General features: G+C 52.0%; 2 protein-coding genes across 8 annotated transcripts; one reads left to right on the top strand and one right to left on the bottom strand.

Annotated features, from left to right (window-relative positions):
- Positions 1–397: 397 nt before the first annotated feature.
- Positions 398–19,320, bottom strand: ZNF142 (zinc finger protein 142). Of its 4 annotated transcripts, none has more exons than XM_043910039.1 (10): positions 19,200–19,320; positions 18,550–18,702; positions 15,680–15,993; positions 12,953–13,552; positions 11,530–11,664; positions 9,524–10,348; positions 6,797–6,974; positions 2,918–5,849; positions 2,066–2,171; positions 398–1,123 (listed from the first exon to the last, which is right to left on the bottom strand). In XM_043910039.1, exons 3-10 carry the CDS (start codon positions 15,957–15,959, stop codon positions 654–656), a joined length of 5,526 nt encoding a protein of 1,841 aa, XP_043765974.1. In that variant the 5' UTR covers positions 15,960–15,993; positions 18,550–18,702; positions 19,200–19,320; the 3' UTR covers positions 398–653. The 4 variants fall into 4 exon arrangements, with proteins under 4 accessions (XP_043765974.1, XP_043765972.1, XP_043765973.1 ...); XM_043910037.1 differs by lacking the exon at positions 19,200–19,320 and adding an exon at positions 18,958–19,091; XM_043910038.1 differs by lacking the exon at positions 19,200–19,320 and adding an exon at positions 18,870–18,916.
- Positions 18,270–23,055, top strand: LOC122698682 (mitochondrial chaperone BCS1). Of its 4 annotated transcripts, none has more exons than XM_043910049.1 (8): positions 18,270–18,384; positions 20,569–20,937; positions 21,039–21,178; positions 21,388–21,582; positions 21,799–21,862; positions 22,093–22,262; positions 22,492–22,609; positions 22,743–23,055. In XM_043910049.1, exons 2-8 carry the CDS (start codon positions 20,618–20,620, stop codon positions 22,993–22,995), a joined length of 1,260 nt encoding a protein of 419 aa, XP_043765984.1. In that variant the 5' UTR covers positions 18,270–18,384; positions 20,569–20,617; the 3' UTR covers positions 22,996–23,055. The 4 variants fall into 4 exon arrangements, with proteins under 4 accessions (XP_043765984.1, XP_043765981.1, XP_043765982.1 ...); XM_043910046.1 differs by lacking the exon at positions 18,270–18,384 and adding an exon at positions 19,211–19,347; XM_043910047.1 differs by lacking the exon at positions 18,270–18,384 and adding an exon at positions 19,390–19,532.
- Positions 23,056–23,192: the final 137 nt, after the last annotated feature.

Here is a 23,192-nt window from a genome sequence, read left to right as displayed (position 1 = left end):
CAGGACAAGGGCTGACTCAGGCTCTAGGACAGACAGAAGATAGACCTGGTCCTGTTTCAGAACCAATCACTCAGCAGAGATGGAAGGAGACAAAGGAGAGGCGGAGGCCTGAGAGGGGACAGGACTAAGAGACAGTCTGGCAGTATTAAAGTCGGGGACATGGAAGAGTCTATATAAGCTACGAATCATTTAACCATGCTTTATGGAGCAGTGGGCACAACGGCACATGCGGTTAGATACAACTGTTTTGAGGATGCTGAGAAGACAGGAACTTGACACAGTTAAGAAGGAAAGAGAAGATGAAATGGGTAATCCACGATCTTATAGGACTTTGGTGGGGCGATGGTGAAGAAATTAGGAACACACAGGTCAAAAACACAGTGTGCCTCAACAGAAATCAATTTGTGGTCCAGGTCTCTCTTTTATATCAACTTCCAAGTACTACGGGCCAGGAGGGTTCCCAGGAGAGTTCCAGCCTCATTTATGCCCTGAAGCCAGCCCCTCCCACAGCCCTGAGCTCCTAAGGCTGGCTCTGGGTTCAGTCTGCACATGGGTCCACACCCTCCTCGTGTCTGGGAGGGGTGGGGGCTCAGCCCTTAGGTCCAGTCTGCACATGGGTCCGCACCCTCCTCGTGTCTGGGAGGGGGGTGCATTCAGCCCTCGGGTCCAGTGGGCGGAGCAGCGGGAGCAGGCGGGCCAGGGTCCTCCAGTTGCACGTCGTGCAGGTGCACCGTGGGGGTGGTGGGGTCTTTGCCCACGCCTTGGTTGGGGTCAGCCTGGTCAGGGTGGTGCCTGCGCACGTGCTTGACCACCTGGAATTTCTGCTTGGCCTTGTAGCTGCAGAGGCGGCAGAAGAAGGGGTGGCGGTCGGTGTGGGTGAGGGCGTGATGGCGCAGGCCGGCAGCCCAGCGGAAAGCCCGGTGGCACACATTGCACACGTAGGGCTTGGCTTCGCTGTGTTTGCGCAGGTGGGTGCGCAGCAGGAAGCGTGTCTTGAAGGCTTTGCCGCACTGCTCACACATGAAGGCCCGAGCTTCTCGGTGCCGTGTCTCCTGGTGCACGCGCAGCGCGTCAGCCCGGTTGGTGCAGTACTCACACTCGGGACACTGGTATGGCTTCAGTCCTGTGGGACGGGGGAAGGACAGGGAACAGGTCGCCACTGAAAGAGGTGGAACAAGGATTCGTGGACCAGAAGTGCCACTGTGATCCTGGGACATAAGGAACGCAGCCAGCCAGCTGACTAAGGACCGTGTCTCTGGAATGCTCTGATCCTGTCTGATGTGCTGCCCTTCTTCCACAGAACCCCTTGTAGACAGTGGGTGCTCAATGGATGCTGATAACTAACTGGACCCCTAAGTAGCCATCTGACAGCAATAAAGACTCAAATATGCTAAGTTTTCTACAAGTGGAATTCCAACCCCGTTTTGGTCCTGGAGTACTCATGGAACTGGGAATCTATTTAAATACAGTTCCTTGTTCAACTCAGGAAGTAAAAGAAAATACTTAAGAGGGAAGACGTAGAGGTAAAAAGTAGTGCCATCCATAGAGGCAGAGGGTCTTGAAATGCACCTGGTTAATTCCCTTATAGGGTGGGCCATATGCAGTGGTCAAGACACACCATCATTAACCGTTCTGAGAACCTGTGGTCCATGGACTCTACTCAGGAGGGAAAAAAAAGGACACGTTAAAACAGGCGAGCCCTCTACTTTTCGCCTCCTCACTCACAATAAATAGTTCCATCCTGTCTCCACAGGAACCAGATAGATCTGGTTCCTCATGCTCGAGTTGGGGGTTCTCAACAGGAAAGGGGTGACCTTGTGCCACAACCCCCTGAGAAGGTTTTGCAAAGCACACATGCCCAGACCCCCAGGTTCACCTCTCCTGATTCTCATAGGCTTTCAGTGGGTTGGGAAGTTATTCTGGCCTTTCAGTTGACCCACTACCCCTGATGTGAAAACTGATATGCACCCCAAATCTGCATAAGGACATACACCACACTCAGGGAGGCTGGGTGTGCCACGGCACAGGGGAGCCCCTCGGGCCTGTGGAAACCACGCAGACTCACCTGTGTGCTTGGTCATGTGGTACTTGAGCTGGTTGACCCACTTGCACTTGTAGCCACAGTCAGGGCACAGATACTTCCGTTCCTCCTTGTGGATCCGCATATGGTACTGGAGGAGAGAAGAGCAGAGAGCACCCAGAGAACATGTGCCTAATGGGTACTCACTGGACATGGAAATAGGGCAAGCACGCAGAGAAACTGCTGGCAGATAATCCTGTTCCCTGCACCAAGCCAACCCATCCCACCCCCACCGCCAATCAGGTCCCCTAGGCCAGTCACTCGGACACCACCCTGATCCATTTGGCCAACCTCAGGTATACCTGATCTCAGCTGTGCCACTCATTTAGCTGTGTCTTTGAGCAACCTAACCCCTAATTCTCAGTTTATTAAAAATGGGAAACAGTAAAAGTATATTTCATATTTTCATAAGGATTAAAATTAATGCCCAACATATAGTGTAAGTGCTCAAAAAATGTTAGCTATTATTATCTAGATTATCTACAATGCCTTCATCACATGCCAAGCATATATTATGGAATTCTATCTTTTTTGGCTACATGGCACGGGGGATCTTAGTTCCCTGACCGGGGATTGAATCCATGCCCCCTGCACTGGGAGCACGGAGTCTTAACCACTGGACCACCAGGAAGTCCTGGAATTCTACCTTTGTAACAACCCTATGCAGTATTATCCCCTTTTCTCATAGATGAGCAACCTGAGGCTTGGAAAAGTTAAGTGACTTGACCCAAGTCACAGAGCTAATACATGGAAGAGTCAGGATTAGAGAACCCAGGGGGCTTTGACTCCTCAGCCTGCCTTCCTTCCGTTTCCGGACCCCATGGCCCCTGACCTTACCTTGAGGCGGGAGGGGTCCGCACAGGCATAGGGACAGAGGTGACAGTGGTAGGGCTTTTCCCCGGTGTGGATACGGCTGTGCCAGGTGATCTTCTGCCGGTTCTTGGTGCTGTAGGCACAGTCCGTGCACTTGTAGAGCCGGGTGCCCCCGTGCCCTTTCACATGGTGATCGAGCACCAGCTGGTGGCGGCAGGCAAAGTCACAGAAGGGGCAGCGCAGAGGGGGCTGACCAGAGTCCCCCTCCCCGGCCGAGGCTGCCGCTGCCTCGGAAGTCTCCTCGTGCTGCTCCAAGTAGTGCTTCACCAGGCCCACCCGCTCCCGGGCAGCAAAGTCACAGAGCTGGCAGCGGTGGCTGAAATGCTGCTGCCTCCGGTGCTCATCCAGTGCCGGCCGGCTGGGGAAGGCCTCCTGGCAGGCCCCACACTCGAGCCGGGGGTGCTGCTTCCGGGTGTGCCCCCGCAGACTGGCGGGGCTGGCGCACAGCAGCCCGCAGTGGGTGCAGTGCAGGGGGCCCTCGGGGGCCTCCGCCGGAGAGCCAGGGGTGGGCAGCGAGGGCTCCGGATGCCGGCGCAGCGCGTGCTGCTTGAGCGCCGTCTCGGAGCTGAACTGGGCCTCGCACTGACTGCAGGCAAAAGCCGGGGTGCCCTGGTGGCAGCTGTTGACGTGGCGGGTGATGTCATGGCGGAGGTAGCCGCTGTAGTCACAGAGGGGACAGAAGTGGGTAGGCGTTTTGTCGTGCACCCTCAGCCGGTGCAGGCGCAGTTTGGAGTTGGTACCGAACGTCTGAGGACAGGAGTTGCAGCGGATGCGGCCAACCCCTGTGTGTCGGGACTGGTGGGCCTCAAGCCGGTACCGTCGGGTGGTGGAGAAGTCGCAGAAGGGGCACTGATGTGGCTTCACCCCCTCGTGCTTCAGCCGTCGGTGCTGCTGCAGGCACCGGCTCTGCTTACAGGTGAAGCCGCAGTCCCCGCACTGCAGAGGGGGCCGGGGGGCTCGGGCTGGGGCCGGGGCAGCGGCGGGGTGCCGGCGCTTCTGGTGGAGCCTCAGGGCGGCAGCAGCGGGAGCAGTGAAGGGGCAGAGGCCGCAGCGCAGCTCTCCAGAGGGCTCCAGGGGGCAGCCCCGGGTCTGGTGAGTCCGCAGAGCCCGCTCCTGCTGGCAGCTAAAGGGACACGTGGGGCAAGAGAAGCGGGCCGCCTTCTGCTTTGGCAGCAGGGCCGGCTCCCCATCCCCCGGGCTGCGCTCTATACTCCCACTGCTCAGGGGTGCAGAATCCCCGCTGCTCAGCGGGGACAGGGCAGGCTGGGTCTGGACGGCCCCTCGCTTTCCTCCCCCGCGTCCACCCCGGCAGCCCTCAGCCACATGAGAGGTGATGGAGGAGAGGCGAGAGCAGAGGAACGCGCATGAGTTGCAGTGAAACTTGCCCTGCTCAAAGTGGAACTTCTCAGGGGCCTCTGAGGGCAAGGAGTCTCCCACAGGAGGGACTGTAGAACCAGAGAGCACGGCAAGAGGCTCCCCTATCTTCTCTGGCTCCCTAGAAGCCTCGGAAGGAGCATCTCTTGGGAGCATGATTCCTTCTTCTAATGGTGCAGCTGGGGGCTTCCCACCTTCTGCATCTTCTGAGGCTGGGGTGCCCGGGGGCAGAGGCTGCAGAGCGATGGGTGAATCTGGTCTGGACAAGCCCTTGTTCTTTCTGAGCATAACGGGGCACTTCTTCAGCAGGTGTGTGCTGAGGCCACGCTGCTGCTTAAAGCTAGCGCCGCACTCAGGGCAGAGCAGGGGCTCTCGGCGGCCCTGGCACCCAGCCCTGGAGTGCAGACTCAGGGCCTTCTCCCGGCGGGTGATGAATGGGCAATGTGGGCAGCGGAAAGCTCTCCCCTCTGCCTGAATCACGACCATCTGGACTCGCCCTTCCAGCACCAATGCCTCTGCCTGCTCTTTGTCCTGCCTCCTTAGGGCCTTGAGTAATGACTCAGATTCAGGGAGCTGGGGCAGGGGTGCTGTCTCGGTGGGTATACTTGCCTTGAAGGTTCCCACCCAGCCATCTGGGGGCTCCTCTGAGGAAGAGGGATTGGTTGGGGGCTGAGAGACTGACTTTTCCAGAATGGGCTCTTCAGCACCTAAGTCAGAAGTTCCAGCACCCTCAAAGGTAGACAGCTCTGTCAAAGTTCCCTCTGGTCCTTCCAGGCTCAGGGGCCCAGAGGGGTCCAGGGGCCTGAACTCCACAGGAGCTGTTTCCGTTACTTCCTCAAGGGGTGGGTCAGCCACAGGTCCCAGCTCGACTCCCAGGGCCTCGAGGTGTAGTGTGCAGCCGCCCTCGTCTACCTCCGCTGGACTGGGGCTGCCAACCAGGTCGTCCCCCTGGGGAATCTCGCTGCTGTCCTGTTTCCCAGCACTGCCCTCCTCGCTGGTCTCTGGCAGGGCTTGGATCAGGGTGGGGTCCATCACAGCCCCTGGGTCGTGGTCTGGCCCCTCAGGCTGGGCAGACAGTTGACTTGCAGGCTCTGAGTCTGGTGAGGGTGTTGGGCACTGCCTGGCCCCTTCTGGCTCCTGGCTGGCACAGCGGAGCTGCCAGACCTGGTCGCCGGGCACGTAGCCATGGGCCTTGCGCTTGTGGAAAAAGAGCGTGGTGTTGCTGAAGGTGCGGTAGTCACAGAGGGCGCAGCGGAACTCGCGCAGGCGGGTGTGCTTGCAGTTCTCGTGGCTCAGCAGCGCCTGCTTGTGGCGGCTCTGGTAGCTGCAGTAGCGGCAGGGGTAGAGCGGCGCCGGCGTACCGGGGTGGTGCTGGGAAGCCATGTGCTTTTGCAGCTCATACTTCCGCTTGCAGGCGAAGGCGCACACCTCACACATCAGGGACTTGCCCTGGTGCCGCAGCTTGTGGCTGCTCAGCTGATCTGCCCGGTGGCAGCGATAGGAGCACTGGTTGCACTGGTATCTGGCAAAGAGAGAAAGATCACAATTATTAGCCACTACCAGTCACTCATAAATTCATACCATGGGCCAGGTTCCACACTCACTTGTACATGTGTCATCTGATTTATTTAAAACATTTTCTTAAAAGTCTTTATTAAATTTGTTACAATATTGCTTCTGTTTTATGTTTTGGTTTTTTGGCCGCGAGGCATGTGGGATCTTCGTTCCCCAACTAGGGATCGAACCCGTACCTGGTGCATTGGAAGGCAAAGTCTTGACCACTGCACTGCCAGGGAAGTCCCTCGTCGTCTAACTGAATCGTCTTTTCTGCTACCCTATGAACTAGGTATCTCCATTTTATCAGTGAGGAGACTAAGGCTCAGAAGTTAATAACTTGCCTCAAGTTACAAAGGACGTGAAGGGCAGAGACAGTCTAGCTTCAGGGCTTGTGTTCCAACTCTTAATCTATGTTTCTTCCTAAAGGGAAGATATCATGAATTGGCAAACTTCTGCAGACTTCCAGGGTGCTGACATGGCTACAACCCCTCGGGCAGGTTTCTGCACTGAGTGCCCACTCTCCACAGAGGCATGAAAGCTAAGGACAGACTCCCTAGCCAGCTGTATCCACTGGTCAGAGGGGAACTTGCTGGGATGTGGAAGTGCCAGGATCGGGGTCACAAGCATAGCCCATCAACGTCACCAGGACTGGGCTCAGAGCTCAAATGTCACCTCAGTCTCCGGGCCTCCCCTCTGGGTCTGCACTCCCTTCCCTGAGCCCAGAGAGGTCTCACTGTGCGGCCTGGGCCACAGGCAGAGGTCAGCTGGAGGCAGTGGAACGGCGGTGACAGGAGCGGAGGGGTGTGAGGAGGAGTCTCTCGGGGCCGGAAGAGAGACGGGGCTGGGAGCTGGCTGCCGCCAGCTTAACCCCAGGTCGCGGGATGAGGGAGGGGGGTGCGCGTGCGCTCACACCTGAGGTCGCCCGCGTGCTTGCGCATGTGCACGCTGAGGTAGTGCTTCCACTTGGTGACATAGCCACACTCGGTGCACATGTAGTCCTTGCTGCTGGAGTGGGTCAGCATGTGCTTGGACAGGTAGCTCACGTCGCGGCAAGTGAAGTCGCACAGCTCACACTTGTGGGGCTTCTCACCTGTGGGCGTGGGGTGAGCGGGGAGAGGACACGGGTCAGACGTGGACCCCCTGAGGGATGCCCTGATGCCCAGCAGGAGCGGAAGCTGAGGTGCTGATGGCAGAGTCAGCACTACCCCACGGCCCTCTTGGATGACCACGCCTCCACCCCGACACAACGGAAGATGTACAGAAACGAAGACCCAGCTTTTTTCAAAGTCAGTTCTAGATTTGTTATACGGCTTACTGGCACTGATGGCCAACTGCTCCACTTAGCCCAATCCACTTAGTTTTGTGGAAGAGGAGGAGGAAGAAATCAGGCAATACGACATAGTGGTTAACAACTCTGACTCTGGAGTCCGACACAGTCATAAAGATATTAATAGCTGACATTTATACAGTGCTATGTGCCAGGCGCCTTTCTGAGCACTTTATAAAAATGCCTCCCTTTACTGAATCCTCACAACAGCCCTGCGAGGCAGGTGTTCTGATTACCCCATTTTACAGAGGAAGAAGCTGAGGAACAGAGAAACCACAGAGCTATTAGGCAGTGGCTGAAAGTCCAGTTTACTACTATGTGGCCTTGGGCAGGTAATTTATCCCCTCTAAGTCTCAGTTTCCTGGTTTCCAAAAAGGTGGGGGGCAGGAACACAAAAATACTGACCTCACATGGTAGACGTGAAGTTTAAATAAGATGCCCCAGAGGACTCAAGGACAAGCTGTCCCTGTAAGTTGGTCAAGACCTGGCACTGGCTGGTGAGGCTGGGGCCATATTCCTTTCAAGACCTTTCCCGGAGGCCCCTGCCACCCACTCAGCTCCTCCCCTGACAGTGAAAGAAAAGCACCCAGCTGGCTCTGGTTCTAGTACCAGCTGTGGGATCCTGAAACAGGCCATTTAAATGTTCAGGGTCTCTCATCTTTACCTGCCTTCCTCACAAGATTGTTATGAATAATAAATACGAAAGAATTCCGTAAACTGTAAAGTGCTACACAAACATACCTCAGAGACACTGTGGGCTCAGTTCCAGACCATTGCAGTAAAGCACGTACTGCAACAAGGTGAATCACACAAATTTCATGGTTTCCCAGTACACATAAAAGCGTTATGTTCACATGCTGCACTGCAGCCTATCAAGTGTGTAACAGCATTCTAACAAAACAATGTGCATGCCTTGATTAAAAAATAGTGCTAAAAAATGCTAACCATCACCTGACAATGCAGGGTTGCCACAAACCTTCAATTTATAAAAAACACAGCATCTGCTAAGAATGATAAAGTGAAGTACAATAAAAGAAAATACGCCTATATTGATGTGAGGTTTTAGGAAAGGCCCCCCCCCAAAATGAGATTTTGTGACTAAAGCCTGTATAGAAATGAACTGTTTAATGGGAAAAACAATGGCTTTGCCACAAGCTGCCTAAAAACTGTCCTCCCAAATTAAAGAATCTTTGATGAGATTTTTTAAATGTCTGGTCAATCCACCAATGCTTACATAGAGATCACAAATGGGCAGATGCTGTATAGCCAGGGAGCCTGATTTGGTTTTTACTCAAAGTATCAGTAATGCTAATAACCAATTAAAGAGTCTGAGTTGAAAAACCTGCAACTTTCAGGTCATGAGACGTGATCATGTTTCAGAGTCATGGCTGCCAAGGCTATAACATATAAGGATGGCTCAGTCCCCTCAGCCCCATCTCTCATAGCACATCACAGAACTTGAATTACAAAGGCAGGCATCTGTCCTAGTTTGGGCTTCTTTGCTTTAACAGGCTGGGTAAACATGCCTGACTGCTGCTGCTACTGCTGCTGCTAAGTCATTTCAGTCGTGTCCAACTCTGTGCAACCCCATCCCTGGGATTCTCCAGGCAAGAACACTGGAGTGGGTTGCCATTTCCTTCTCCAATGCATAAAAGTGAAAAGTGAAAGTGAAGTCGCTCAACCATGTCCGACTCTTCTTGACCCCATGGCCTGCAGCCTACCAGGCTCCTCCGTCCATGGGATTTTCCAGGCAAGAGTACTGGAGTGGGGTGGCATTGCCTTCTCCCAAACATGCCTGACTAGGGGTGGGCAAAACCCACCAGGGCATTAAAGGTGAGGCACAAGAGCACAGGGTCTGGGTCAGAGGAGAGTGAAAGTCAAGTTGCACAGTTGTGTCCAACTCTTTGCGACCCCATGGATTGTAGCCTACCAGGCTCCTCTGGCCATGGAATTTTCCATGCAAGAGTACTGGAGTGGGTTGCCATTCCCTTCCCCAGGGGATCTTCCTGACCAGGGATCGAACCCAGGTCGCCCGCATTGCAGGTAGACGCTTTACTGTCTGAGCCACCAGGGAAGCCCCTGGGTCAGAGGGCCTGGATTCAAATCTCAGCCTGACCACTTTCTGAGCTGATGGACATTCAGCTTAAGGCTCATTTGTGGACTTCAGATGCTAGATTTACCTCATGAGTCCTATGCAATGTATGCAAAACCCCACCATGTGCCCAGCACACACGGAAAGCTCCCGTTTGCCACCATCATCACCGTCATCGCCCCCACGACACGGAGCGAGGAAAAGGTGGAAGCCATCTCACCGGTGTGCAGCAGCATGTGGCGGATGAGTACCCTCTTGTGGGCGGTGGCAAAGCTGCACTCGGGGCACTGGTGGATCTTCTCGTGAGCGTGCATCTTGCCCACGTGGTCCTGGTAGGCCACTGGGTTGAAGGTGGCAAAGGGGCAGAAGGTGCAGCGTAGCTCTTCACTGCCGGGGTGGCCCTGCTTCTTGTGTTTGCGGAACAGGTGCTTGTTGGAGCAGGCGAAGTCACAGTGGGGGCAGTGGAAGGCATAGTGGCTCTTATGGTGGACCTCCATGGCTTCTGCTGTGGCGAAGAGCATGGGGCATGAGTGGTGGCGGCACTCCACGGCCCGCACCCCGTGGGTCTCCTTCAGGTGCTTCACGAAGGCCTTGCGGTCGGGTGCCGTGTGGCTGCAGCCCTCCTGGAAGCAGCGGAGGGGCAGTGGCTCAGCCGCGGCAGCCGCGGTGTGGCTCTTGAGGTGCTCCTTCAGGGCCTGGCTGAGGCGGAACTCCTCCTGGCAAACGGGACAGGCATAGGTGTCCGAGTAGAAGTTGGAGATGTCCTCGTGCATGCTGGCCATGTGGCGGTTGAGGGCATTCCTCTCTACAGCACTGTAGTGGCACAGCGGGCAGCGGTGGGCCTTCTGGCCCAGCTCCCGCAGCAGATGGGTCTTGAGCTTGCTCTTACTGGTGAAGAACTTCTGGCAGTTGGGGCACTGGAGACTGGGGTCTGGGAAGTGGAGGTGTAGGTGCTCCACCAGGTGAGTTCGCTTCTTGAAGCAGCGCTTGCATTCTGGACACATGTGGGTCTTGAAGAGGGACTCGGTGCCAGAAGCCACAGTACCTGGGAGAGGGAAAAAGGCGGGGAGGGTTGACAGTGAGATTCTTCGATAGGCCAGGGACTGACCGGATATTGGGAGAACCAGAGTTTGCCCAGACAAAACATGCATGCCTGCATGGCCTCGCTCCTTTCTCTCCGGGAAACCAAACAGCAGTATCTCAAACTCTGCAGGCTCAAAGAAGAGACAAGATATTCAAGTATTTAGAGAAAGAAAATCACAAGGACTTCTCAGACCATGTTGTGGCCTGTAAGAAGTGCTTCACCCAGCCACCCTCTATCCCTGAGTCTCTATCCAGAAAAGCTCAAAAGAACAATCTTGATGGAACATTCTTGTTCCTCCTGCCCTCCATGGGGGCAGGTAGAAGAATCAGGAGTGCTGGTTGGAAGGAGAAGGACCTCACTGGGATTGAGCAGAGGGAAGACAAGGTAAAGTACTCCTACTTCTGAATACTCCAGTCAGAGAGCTGGTAATAAATATAACCAGATCCTTCCTGGTCATTTGTTGGTAAATATGCTCCCTGTGGGATGGGCTTCAAATGCTGTTCTACTCAGATGGAAAACCGGGAATGCAAGGGTTCAGAAATGCAGTCCTAGGGGGCTCCATGTCATACAAGACAGGCTGCCAGAGGATAACCTCTGGCATCTTCATACTATGAATATCACCCTCTCTCTCCCCACAGAAGAGCCTCCTGCCTGAGGAAAGCCAGCGCCGAGAGAAAATGCTATTTACCTTTCCCCTGCATCACCAGGGTCTTCCCAGGTGGCACCAGCGGTAAAGAACCCGCCTGTCAATGCAGGTAGACAAAGAACCTGTCTATCAATGCAGGTAGATGTAAGAAGCACAGGTTCAATCCCTGGGTAGGGAAGATCGCCTAGAGGAGGGCACGGCAACCCACTCCAGTATTCCTGTCTGGAAAATCCCATGGACAGAGGACCCTGGAAGGCTAGAGGGTTGCACAGAGTCAGACTGAAGTGACTTAGTCCACATGCATTGTGTCACCAGGGACTGTGCCCATCTATCACTTCCCCACTAGTTGTGTCGAAGAAGAATGTTAGGAATGGAAGGATGTGAACCAAAACTGAGAAAACCAAACCCCTAAGCCTCAATGCCAGGCCCTCCCCCGCCCCCCCCCCCCACCGTCTGTTCCTCCCCACCGAGAGGTTCAAGCTCATCATGTCATTACCTTCCAGCTCCAGGGCTTTCTGGGAGCTCTTCAGGCTACCACGCTCCTCCATCTCCTCTTCCGCTGACTCCTGCCCAGGTAAGGGTGCTCCTGTCTCCTCTGAAGGCTCTCCTGTTCCTGGAGGCACTTTGGAAGCTGTAGGTACAAAGAACTTGATGACTAGAGAAGCCAGTGCAGCACTGAGTGCTAGAATTTCCCTCTTACTGGCTGGGAAGAATCACCTCTCACCGTGTAGCGTAAGAAAATCCTGGGTTCTAAGCACATACATTTATTCCCATGGGGACAGAAAGACCAGGAGCTAAGCTGTTAGTAATGCTCCAGTCTAAAGTAAATCAAGGGCTTCACTAGCGGCTCAGACAGTAAAGAATCCATCTGCAATGCACGAGACCCGGGTTCAATCCCTGGGGTGGGAAGATCCGCTGGAGAAGGGAACGGCTACCCACTCTAGTATACTGGCCTGGAGAATCCCATGGACAGAGTAGCCTGCCAGGCTATAGTCCATGGGGTTGCAAAGAGTTGGACATGACTGAGCGACTTTCACAAAGTAAATCAAACCTCAGATAACACCAAACTCAGACCCCTTGAAGGTAAGAGCTTTGAGGTCACTGGAGTGGGGAGAGGGGAAGAGAGGTAGAGGACAGACTAGACGGTACTTCCTTGACTCAGGTTCCCAGGGCCACCAGTTGGTGGCTCAGTGCGGGTGAACATCCCTGAGCTAAACATCTACTGCAAAATCCAACTCAGCAATTCAGGGACACACCCTGCACTCCTAAACCCATTCCTTCTGTCCCTCAATAGAGGCAGCTGTCACGGTAAGGCAAAGATGTATGACTTTTTCATTCCAGGAAAGAAGAATCTTCTGTTTGTACCACAGCACAAATCAGTGTTAGCAAGCCAAATTCTCTCATCAGAACCCTGGCCCCACTGGTCTGATTTCTCTGTTTCCTCCTGCTCCTCTACTTACCTCATGCTCTCTTTTTGAGACCACCAGGAATAAGAATCACTGAAGCACCACCTCATTGAAGGTTTCTTTTTAAAATAACCCCAGCTTCTCCTGCCTAATTCTACTTGCTCTAACAGGAGTCCACAGGCATTCCACCAGTGGCTACAGCCACTGACGGGCAGAGCAATTTAGCTTCCACCCTCAGAAAGTTCTGAGATGGATCAGAAGAGATGTTGGTTAAACCACTTCAGTGTAGCCTAAGCCAATCTTCATTCATTGCCTGGTCCAGGATGTCTAGATGCCTTCCCATATCAGTCAGTAATTCTGACCTCCTGAGCCACTACTCTAGATTCTCTTAAATTCATGCATACATTCATGGCATCTGTAACAACTGCCTCTTCTACAGGCTGACTGCAGCTGTGTTCCAGGCAGGGGACTGCCTGGAACAGTCAGGGGACTGCTAGGCCCTTGACCTCATACCTGGCAGCAGCTCCTGGGATGGAAGACCTGTTACAGCAGACGGTTCTCGCTGCATCCTGGCCCCATGACTCCGCTGATGCTGCCGGAAGAGTTTGACGTTGGAGCCCACGAAGCTGCAGCGGTTGCAGTGGAAAGGGTAATGGGCCTGCCGGTGCAGCTCCATGCCCTGCTGGCTCCCAAAGAGCAGGGGGCAGCCCCGGAAGGAACAGGGCACCGGAAGTGCTCTGTGGGTCTGCCTCAGGTGCTGCTGGAGCCCCGTGCGCTCTTGAGTGGAGAACACACAGCCAGACTCTGGGCAGGAGAAGGTGTCGGGGGTGCCCCGGTGCATCTTGAAGTGGCTCTTCAGGGCCTGGGGTTGGGCAAACTCTTGTCTACACACAGGGCATCGCAGGGGGCTATCTGGTGGGCTCTGGCCCTGCAGAGGGCCGGGGAGAGTGAGGTTGCTGGGGGGCAGCTCTACAGAGCAGGGTGAGGTAGGGAGGCCCTGCATGGGCTGAATAAGGGTCTCAGTGCACTGGTGCAGGGCCAGCAGAGTGGGCTCTGCGAAGCTCTGCTCACAGCGCTCACAGAAGTACACCTCCACCACTTTTACCAGGACACCTGTAGGCAGAGGACCGACAGAGAAAGGCACAGAATCAGACAGAATGAGACTCAGAGGAGTTAGTTACCAGCAGAAAATATAAGTGGATCTTTTCATGTCTGTGGAATGGAGATGGACTTAAGTCTGATTCTACACCTGACTGTAAGCCCCTAAGGTCAAGGATGGTCTATCTTACGTGATACTCAGCACAAAGTAGGCATTTCATAAATATTTGTGAAGTAAAAGTAACAAGCATTAACCAAATCCAAAAAGCATTAAGAAAAGGTGATATATTTTGCCCAAATAAAAAATTAGAAACTCTCACAAGAAGAAAATGACAATCTGGGGGTAACCTCTGTGACATACATGACGATATATATGTTTACTTTTATATTCTATGAAAAGACTTTCAAATGCACAGTGACTCATAAAATGGAGGACATCCTTTCTGAAATGAGCCAAGTCACATTCATAGTAATTGCTGCCATTTCATAAGTAATGGCAGGACCTTGACAAAGAAAGGCTTAGGAAACACTTTCACTTGGTCTTCCAACTGCCCTATGAGAAGAGGGACCTGGGATTCTGCAAGGTTAAGGCCACCATGCTTGTTAATGGTGGAGTCCAGGTTTGTCCTGCATTCTGGTGGTCTTTTTTCTCTTTATATTTTTCTTTGTTTAAACAAAAATTCAGAGCAACAGCACATCTATATAAGAATATCTACCTCCCAGCCTCACACACACAATTTGGTCTATATCCTTTCAGGCCTCATGGGGTCACATTTTCATAATTTGTTTTTTCTTTTTTCTACTTGCTATATATCAAAGATATTTTTATCTAAAAGTAGTACATTTAGATCTAGCTCATATTTTTTTTGTCCAGTTCACGATACTTCAGAGCATGGATAAAGCAAAATGAAATCACTCTTACTGATGGATATCTGGGTTGTTTCCAAACACTGTATAGAAAGCTGTCCCACACATCCTTATTCCTTTATCTTTGTGCGCGTATGTGACACATTCTATAGAACAGATCCCTAGAAGTGGAATTACTGGGTCAAAGTACACTCATTTAAATTTTGTTATGTGGATAAATTGACCTTCAAAAGATCACACTAATTTATACTCTCCATAAAATATAAGATAGTGTCTGTTTCCCATAGCCTCACCAACACTAGTTTTATTTTTAAAAAATGCTTAATTTTTGCCCAAGTGTTGCAAAACAGAAGTGGCATCTCATAGGTACTTTTAACTGGAATTTGTCTGTTAGTGAGATTATGGTTAGTGACTATTTTTTTTTTAGTGAATTGCATGTAGGTTTCTTTTCCCCCCTTTAAAAAAAAAACAACAAACTGTTTCTTTTTCTTATTGTAAAGCTCTTTGAATTTTAAAGATATTAACTCTTCTTATAAACTGCAAATGTCTTTCTAGGTTCCTTCTCAATTTATTTACTATTTCTTTCACCACATTAAAGTTTAGAAATATTATATGATCAAACTAGCTTATCAAAGTGTGTATTCTTTGCACACTGCCAAGGAAAATTGGTACAATTGTAGCTGGAAGATGACAGTTAAAAAACAGGGAAGCTACCCAAAAATTAGAAGTTGTAGGAAGAATAACAGGGAGAATCTTTCTTCTAACATAAATATAAATTGTTCAACTCCCAGTCATAACGCATGCCTTGGGTGAGTTAAATATGTTATGCACAAGAAATCAGAGCAGGGAAATAGCAGATTACCTCTAGGAAGCCCTGCCAAGCCCTGGGTGGTGGAGAGAGGCTGGGCCTTTTGCCTAAACCCTGGCTGCAGTCCCTGGGTGGGAGGGTCAATGTGGAGAAAAGAATCCCTGAAGACTATAGCAGTAAGAATTGGGCAGAGGTGTCAGAAAGGTCTACCCTCCTGGATTACCGCCTAGCAGACATGAAGCCCTCTCAGGGATAGACTGCCAAGAGCTTGGTACAAGTTGTGCACCAATCAACTTTCCAGCCTCCAATCAACATTCACCAACTGCAAATCAAATTACAACATCTCTAAGTATAAAAATAGGATGCTACCTTATGTCTTCATCTTGTTTATAGACAAGGATCAAAAATAGCACACACAAAAAACAGGCTGGCTTATCCTACTGCCCTGCTAGCAACTGTGTTTATACCTGGAGTCTCTCCAGGAGCACCTGGGGACAGATTTCCAGCTACTGCTTCCACAATGATTTCCATGTTCCCTGTGTCCTCTTCAGTGGCTGTGGTTTCTACCAACAGGCAGCCTGGGTCAGGAGGCAAAGGTGGAGGGTTCCCAGAAGGACAGGGGCTCTGGACAGGCTCTAGGATTCCATGGTTAGAGAGAGTTGGGGGGATCAGCAGTAGCTCAGGGCACAGTCCATCCATCTCCCCAGTGCTGTTGGCTGGCTGTGAGTCCAACACGGTGTCTGTCATCACCACTAGTTTCTGTGCTGTGGCTTCTTATATGCTGATAAACCAACCAGAAGAAAAATCAAACAACATATAATTAGATCTCTCACTTTCTTCCCAGTTGGTGTGGGTGCACAGCCCAGTGCCTGCCCCAATTAGGCATCTCCTTGCATGGCAGCATGCCATACCTAGTTAACATAGACATTTTCTTTTTAAGACAATGTTTACCTGGAGAAGGAAATGGCAACCCACTCCAGTATTCTTGCCTGGGAAATCTCATGGACAGAGGAGCTTGGGGGGCTACAGTCCAGGGCATCACACAAAGAGTTGGACACAACTTAGCAACTGAACAACAATAGCAACACACAATCAGGTAGATTGTGATTTGGAGAAATATCTCTTGATAGAAATGTGGCATAAAATGGAAAGTGAAGTGACCTAGCAATATGGAATACAGAGTTTTGTAAGAAATTAAAATTTGTGTATAGAATAATAGTTGCAAATATTCAAACAATAAAGTTCATGGCTAAAGGAGAAAAAAAGAAGACAATGTTTAGAACAAAAAGCATAAAAATGATAATAAGGGTGAACATAGGAAAGAGACAAGAAGTTGTGACCCATATACTAAAGACTGTTTCTTGAAGCTAAGTGAAGTTTGTCATATCAGTAAGCAATCCGGATCTCAGTTCTCTTATCTGCAAACAAAATTGGGTGGGGCCAAGCTATCAGGGCTTCCCTGATAGCTCAGCTGGTAAAGACTCCACCTGCAATGCAGGACACCCAGTTCAATTCCTGGGCTGGGAAGATTCGCCGGAGAAGGGATAGGCTATCCACTCTAGTATTCTTGGGCTTCCCTTGTGGCTCAGCTGGTAAAGAATCCACCTGCCATGTGGGAGACCTGGGTTTGATCCCTGGGTTGGGATGATTCCCTGGAGAAGGGAAAGGCTACCCACTCCAGTATTCTGGCGTGGAGAATTCCATGGACTGTATAGTCTGTGGGGTTGCAAAGAGTCAGACACAACTGAGCGACTTTCACTTTCAAGGGATCTCAGAGGTCCCTTCCCCTCTTAACATATTAGGATCTCACTATTTCTTAGCTCAAAGCCCTTCCTTCATGATCTGGCCCTGCTGCCCTCTCTAGATTCATCTCCCACCTCTCTCTGCAGAAGATCTCTGAGCCAGTGATTCAACTTTTCATTGATCTGCCCTTTCCCAGACTCACCACATTCTCTTCTGCTTCTATATACTATACATCTCTCAGCTTGATGGGCCTTCTCCCCTTTGCCATCTCTCTTGTCTGGCTCACCAGCTCCTAACTATCCTTTAAGAATCTGTACAAGGACTTCCCTGGTAGTCCAGTAGCTAAGACTTGTGCTCCCAATGCAGGGGGTCCTGGTAAGGGAACTAGATCCCACATACCACAACTAGGAGTTTGCATGCCACAAGTAAGATCAAAGATAACTCAGACTTGGAGCAGCCAAATAAATAAATGTCACTTTACTATGATGGCGTCCTGACACAGTTCATCGAAGTTTCTCTCTCTTGGGTCCTCATAGCACCTCGTGCACAGCTCTATCAGAAACACGTCACACTGCACTATTTACTTGTCAGTCTCCCTCCCTAGACTTGGAGCTTTCTGAGTGGATTTTACTGAAGTTATCACTTCCCTGAACATAAACCACGACGGCCTATGCAAGTCAGACAAGGGATTCTAATGAAGAACTGTGATGCAGTGGTAAAGAATCTGCCTGCCAATGCAGGAGACGCAAGACTCACAGGTTTGATCCCTGCGTTGGGAAGATCCCCTGGAGCAGGAAAGGGCAACCCATTCCAGTATGCTTGCCTGGGGAATTCTAAGAACAGAGGAGCCTGACGGGCCACAGTCCATGTGGTCACAAAGAGTTGGACACGACTGAGCACACACTCACACACAGTTAAGAACTGCAGACACAGAGATGCAAGGCTAGGCTTCTACTAAGATAACAAACCAGAGGTGCCTTATGTATAAAGTAACACACCTGGAGAAATTTCTCATTCATTGACTATGACCTAATATTGAACACTGGAACTCAACTCAGAAGTGAATGTCAACTAAACTGCATATCCTGTTATACATTGCTAAAGTTAGTTTGCTTTGAGTATTAGGAATTAAGGATGATAGTATAAGCACTTCATGAAACTAAGCCTTGAAGGTCAGGTAAGGGGCGCCTAGGGCTAGAAAATCATTTTGTAGGTGAGAGTTCTACAACTGAAAGCCTCAGATTAGGGAAATTCAGAAGGTGGTAGGACCACGCACTTCCGCCCTCGGAAGGTTCTCTGGAAACCAGACTCCACTTATCGCGGCTCTAAGGAATCTTCCAGCTCCGGTAATAATTGCCTTAACGGGGAGCCAAGGAGGAGGGGGTGTCGTCTAGACCGAGAACCTTCAGCCACTGGAAGGCGGAGTGAGGTGGGACACGGGTGGGCACAAGAGAATAAATGAGGTTATTTTCGGGGCAGCGGTACCGAGGAAGAGAAAGGACACATTAAGGCAAAGGGAAGGCCTGGGGAAAGGGTGAGATCGGGTCTGGGGACCAAGGCACCCGATTTCCACTTGCCTGTGGGCTCTACTCACCGCGTGGCTTTGGACAGATTGTAGTCCCCTCGCTTCCCGGGACGTCAGCTTTCCTGTTTGTAAAGTGGAGGCGATGACAGCGTCCACATCTTTGGGCGGGAGCGGGAATCACAATTGCCGGCAAACGGGAAAATCGTTTTGTAACCTGCAAAGCTAAGGAGGGAGCATCGTCATGCTTACTGTCCTAAGGAGAGGCAGCGGGTAACCGGGTGGGGTCCACAGCAATGACGCCGGGGGTGCTGATCTGATGAGCCGGGGCCTCGCTCGTCGCTGTGCTCCCTTCCGCACTTCTCCCGAGCGTTCCCATCGCCCAGGCCTACCCCTCATCCTGCGGTTTGAGAAACTTTTGCCTCCGGCCTGCTCCGCCCGCACTCCCTATTAGTTCCCGCCCCGCAGCCTACGGCTTACCTCCGGCCCTAGGCGGGCAGGAGCCTCATCTCTATGGTCGTCCAGCGGCTGGAGTGGCCTCCCGGGACTCTCTTTGTGCGACCGCCTCCGGCCCAGAAGCCTCTAGGACCGCGGCATATGGAGGCCGCTCTCTCTTTCTTTGTGAGGCTGGTGGAGTACTCTCTCTATGGTTCTTCCTATCGTTTCCCCCCCCCGCCCCGCCCCCGCCCTCACCGCCCGTGGCCTTGAAGCCCGAAGAATACCATCGAGAGTTGTGGAGCAGAGTGGTGTGGCCGTCTCGGTGGGAGTGACGGGAAGTAGATGAAAGAACTCGGGGGCGAAGCCAAGTGGAGAGTCCCCAAAGAGCCGAGGGGTGAAACCATCGAGAGGAAGGGCCAGAGAGTCATGGCGGTAAGGGGGAGGAGTGAGCGATTGCTGCAAACCACGCTGCTGGATGCGCGAGCTGGGGTGTGGAGCGGGTTCGGCAGGAGGCTTCTGGGCGTCCGACAAGGACCGGGAGCGGAAAGGACTTTGTCTGTGACCTTCCACGCATAGGAATTTTGGAATTCTGGATCCTGTTCTGAGCTTCAGCAGAGGTCACTGCTGTCAATTCACCGTACTGCGTGCCGGCATAAAGCAAACCGGCGGGGGGTCGAGTGAAGTGTGCTAGAAACGATTTGACCTCCTACCCCTTCGGGATCTTACAGCCTAGAATCAGGCCCAGTCACATTTTATCGCGGGGCGGGGGATGGAATTCGGGGATATCTCCGTGGAGAAGGTAGCAGATGGGCGTGATTTGAACTCTGTAGAGATCGGGGGAAATAAATTAAAATGGCCATTCCGAGTCAAGGAGGAAGGAGGCTTGTATATTTGTTCAACAGAGAGTATTGGGAACTAAGCCATTAAAGCTACGTGGGCCCCGCGTTGTGGAGGCAGAGGAGTTTTCACCTAATTCAGAGACCTGTTGAGAGCCAGTCATTGGAGGTGTTGGAGGAGGGAAAACTAATGGCATTGAAGCAGAGCCTTATGAAGAAAAATCGACCCCTGTGTAGCAGTTTGGTGAATGAAGCATGACCAAAGTGGAGATCCACTAAGATGCCACTTCAAGAATTAAAATTAATTTTGAAGACAGTTTAGGTGGGAGGTAATTGCAGGGCTAACAGGGTATTAGCATGTAAAGTAGATGAGAGGATACCTGGAGGACATATTCCGGGATAGCAAGGCATGAGGATATTGACAGGTTGACAGAAGAGAGTAACTTCTTCATCCCCTGCTCATTCTGGCCAGTTGGCACCTTTCTATCTCAGCTGGTCCCAGGAACCACAAAAATGCTGTCCATCTATTATCCTGAAGTCAGTTATATCATTCAGTCAAACTTAAGGAATCTCCAGAATAGTCATCTGGCAGGACACAGGTATGAAACAGGATAATAAAAGGCAAAATGGGACAAATGGCTCAGAGTCTCATCCCTTGGGTCCAGCACCAGCCCCACCCCATGAAGGGAAGATACTGAAGCACATTGTAATACTGACCTGTCATTCCTCTCCCAGCTTCTGTGGGGTGGGAGAGGAATTTGAGTCCTTTTAAACTAATCTTGTGCTTTATCCCATCTCTACTGCTCCCCATCTCCAGGTCTTGAAAATGCCTCAGGGCCCGTGAGGTTCAGTGTTTTCCTTTCAAGATGCCCCTCTCAGACTTTGTTCTGGCCCTGAAGGACAATCCCTACTTTGGGGCTGGATTTGGGCTGGTGGGTTTGGGCACTGCCCTGGCCCTGGCCCGGAAGGGCGCCCAACTGGGCTTGGTGGCATTCCGGCGCCATTACATGATCACACTGGAAGTTCCTGCTCGAGACCGGAGCTATGCCTGGTTGCTTAGCTGGCTCACCCGCCACAGCACCCGAACTCAGCATCTCAGCGTGGAGACGTCGTACCTTCAGCACGAGAGTGGCCGCATCTCCACTAAGTTTGAATTTGTCCCCAGCCCTGGAAACCACTTTATCTGGTAAGGCTGGAAGCCAGAGAGGGCTCTGAGAGTGGAAAAGGAGAATGAGAGGAGGTGGACTTGGCCTGCTTGTTCACCTCATTTTGCTCGTTCTTATTCAGGTATCAGGGGAAATGGATCCGGGTGGAACGGAGCCGAGAGATGCAGATGATAGACCTGCAAACGGGGACTCCTTGGGAATCTGTCACCTTCACGGCTCTGGGCACTGATCGAAAAGTTTTCTTCAACATCCTAGAGGAAGGTATGGGATGGCATAGACAGCCTTTTGGGGGGTAGGGGGTGGCAGTTGCAGGGATGGAGTATTTGACATCAAAGGAAGAGAAGCTTGGAGAGGCCAAATAGGAGGATCTGGGCCCATGGGAGCAGGGCCAGGGGACCGTTTGGGCACAGTTCTGCCTAGTAGCATGGCAAAGGGTAATTATGGGTTTTGTCTCATCTTCCCCCTCCCAGCTCGAGAACTAGCTCTGCAGCAGGAGGAAGGGAAGACAGTGATGTACACTGCTGTGGGCTCTGAATGGCGCCCCTTTGGCTATCCACGCCGGCGGCGGCCTCTGAATTCTGTGGTTCTTGAACAGGGTCTAACTGACCGAATTGTCAGAGACATCCGGGAATTCATTGATAACCCCAAGTGGTACACTGACAGAGGTGAGAAGCAGCTGAGGTCTTGGTGGCCAGATGGGGCACATATAAAGCTCTATCCTCATCCCCATAGATGAAGGGGAAATAAAGGTTGCCTAAAAGGAATGATTTCTTCCAATGCCAAGGCCATCAGGCCTCCAGGGAGCAGGGTTGGGGATGAGTGTGGACATCTGGCGCAGAGTACATGATTCGTCTTGATGATCATCCTGGGTGTATTCCTAGGCATCCCCTACAGACGTGGCTACCTACTCTATGGGCCCCCTGGTTGTGGAAAGAGCAGTTTTATGTGAGTAGAGTCAAACTTCTCTTAACCCTCAAACTGGAGAGAAATTGGGCTGGTGGGGCTGGAAAGTGAAACAAATGTGGGGAACAGGAAAACATGAGACACATGGAACAATAGTGTGAGGTGGTAGAAGGGTTAGGCCTCGGATTCAAAGCTGGTACTGGGAGGAACAAGCAGTTAGACCCAAGGACCAGTTCCCAGCTTGCCAATTACCTATCACCTCTCCTCCATAGCACAGCCCTGGCTGGGGAACTGCAGCATAGCATCTGCCTGCTGAGTCTCACAGACTCCAGCCTCTCAGATGACCGGCTCAACCACCTGCTGAGCGTGGCCCCACAGCAGAGCCTGGTGCTCTTGGAGGACGTGGATGCTGCCTTTCTCAGTCGAGACCTGGCCGCCGAGAGTGAGTGAGGGGGGTGTTCACGGCACAGGTGGGGAGAGGGGGTATTTCTAAATGAGCAACAGTGAAAGAAAGGAGAAATCCAGAGAGCAGGTGGAGGACACCTGGGTTAGCAATCAGAGTCCACTGGAGACAGGGATAAGTAGGGGGGCACGGTAGGCAGGGAGCAGAGAGGGATGCTAATTTGAAGCAGGGCTGTGCTCACTCACGCTTCCTCTCTGCCTTCCTCCAGACCCAATAAAGTACCAAGGTCTAGGCCGGCTCACCTTCAGTGGGCTGCTCAACGCCCTGGACGGTGTGGCTTCCACCGAAGCACGCATAGTATTCATGACCACCAACCATGTCGACAGGTAAGGAGTGAGGTACTCAGACCTGGAGGCAAGACTCAGCATCTCTGGAGGATCAGGAGTTTTGGAGGAACCATTTTGGGGGGTGCCAGTGGCATTGCTGCTCACGACTGCTTTCGCTGCCTTCTCCTTTTAGGCTCGACCCTGCCCTGATACGCCCCGGGCGAGTAGACATGAAGGAGTACGTGGGCCACTGCTCACGCTGGCAGCTGACCCAGATGTTCCAGAGGTTCTACCCCGGGCAAGCAACTTCCCTGGCTGAGAACTTTGCAGACCGTGTCCTTCAAGCTACAACGCAGATCAGTCCTGCCCAGGTGCAGGGCCACTTCATGCTGTATAAAAATGACCCTGTAGGGGCCATTCAGAATGCAGAATCTCTGCGGAGCTGACAACCGGGCTGTGCCTAGCTTTCTTCTCCTCCAGGAGATCAATAAACACCTGCCAAGCTACTCTAGTGTCTGACTTCCCTCTTACCTCCCCATGTTGGCACTTGAGTAAAAGCCCGGGGCTGTAAACATAGATACCTCCAGGGACCCTCAGGTATCCACGTATACAAATACTAGGGACACAGCCTCCCTAAGACAAA

Source organism: Cervus elaphus, chromosome 8 (assembly GCF_910594005.1).
Source record: "Cervus elaphus chromosome 8, mCerEla1.1, whole genome shotgun sequence".
Taxonomy (NCBI): domain Eukaryota; kingdom Metazoa; phylum Chordata; class Mammalia; order Artiodactyla; family Cervidae; genus Cervus; species Cervus elaphus.
Note: the sequence above shows the minus strand (reverse complement) of the source record. Positions and strands in the feature narration are given on the sequence as shown.

Excerpts from the sequence above, each read along its gene's own strand:
- ZNF142 (XM_043910039.1), bottom strand. The coding sequence starts at position 15,959 with ATGACAGACACCGTGTTGGACTCACAGCCAGCCAACAGCACTGGGGAG. Across the intron at positions 6,975-9,523 it reads CCACATGCTGCTGCACACCG|GTGAGAAGCCCCACAAGTGT; the intron begins GTGAGATGGCTT and ends CCACGCCCACAG. Across the intron at positions 1,124-2,065 it reads CCACATGACCAAGCACACAG|GACTGAAGCCATACCAGTGT; the intron begins GTGAGTCTGCGT and ends CCCGTCCCACAG.
- LOC122698682 (XM_043910049.1), top strand. The coding sequence starts at position 20,618 with ATGCCCCTCTCAGACTTTGTTCTGGCCCTGAAGGACAATCCCTACTTT. Across the intron at positions 21,179-21,387 it reads CTTCAACATCCTAGAGGAAG|CTCGAGAACTAGCTCTGCAG; the intron begins GTATGGGATGGC and ends TCCCCCTCCCAG. Across the intron at positions 21,863-22,092 it reads TGTGGAAAGAGCAGTTTTAT|CACAGCCCTGGCTGGGGAAC; the intron begins GTGAGTAGAGTC and ends TCTCCTCCATAG.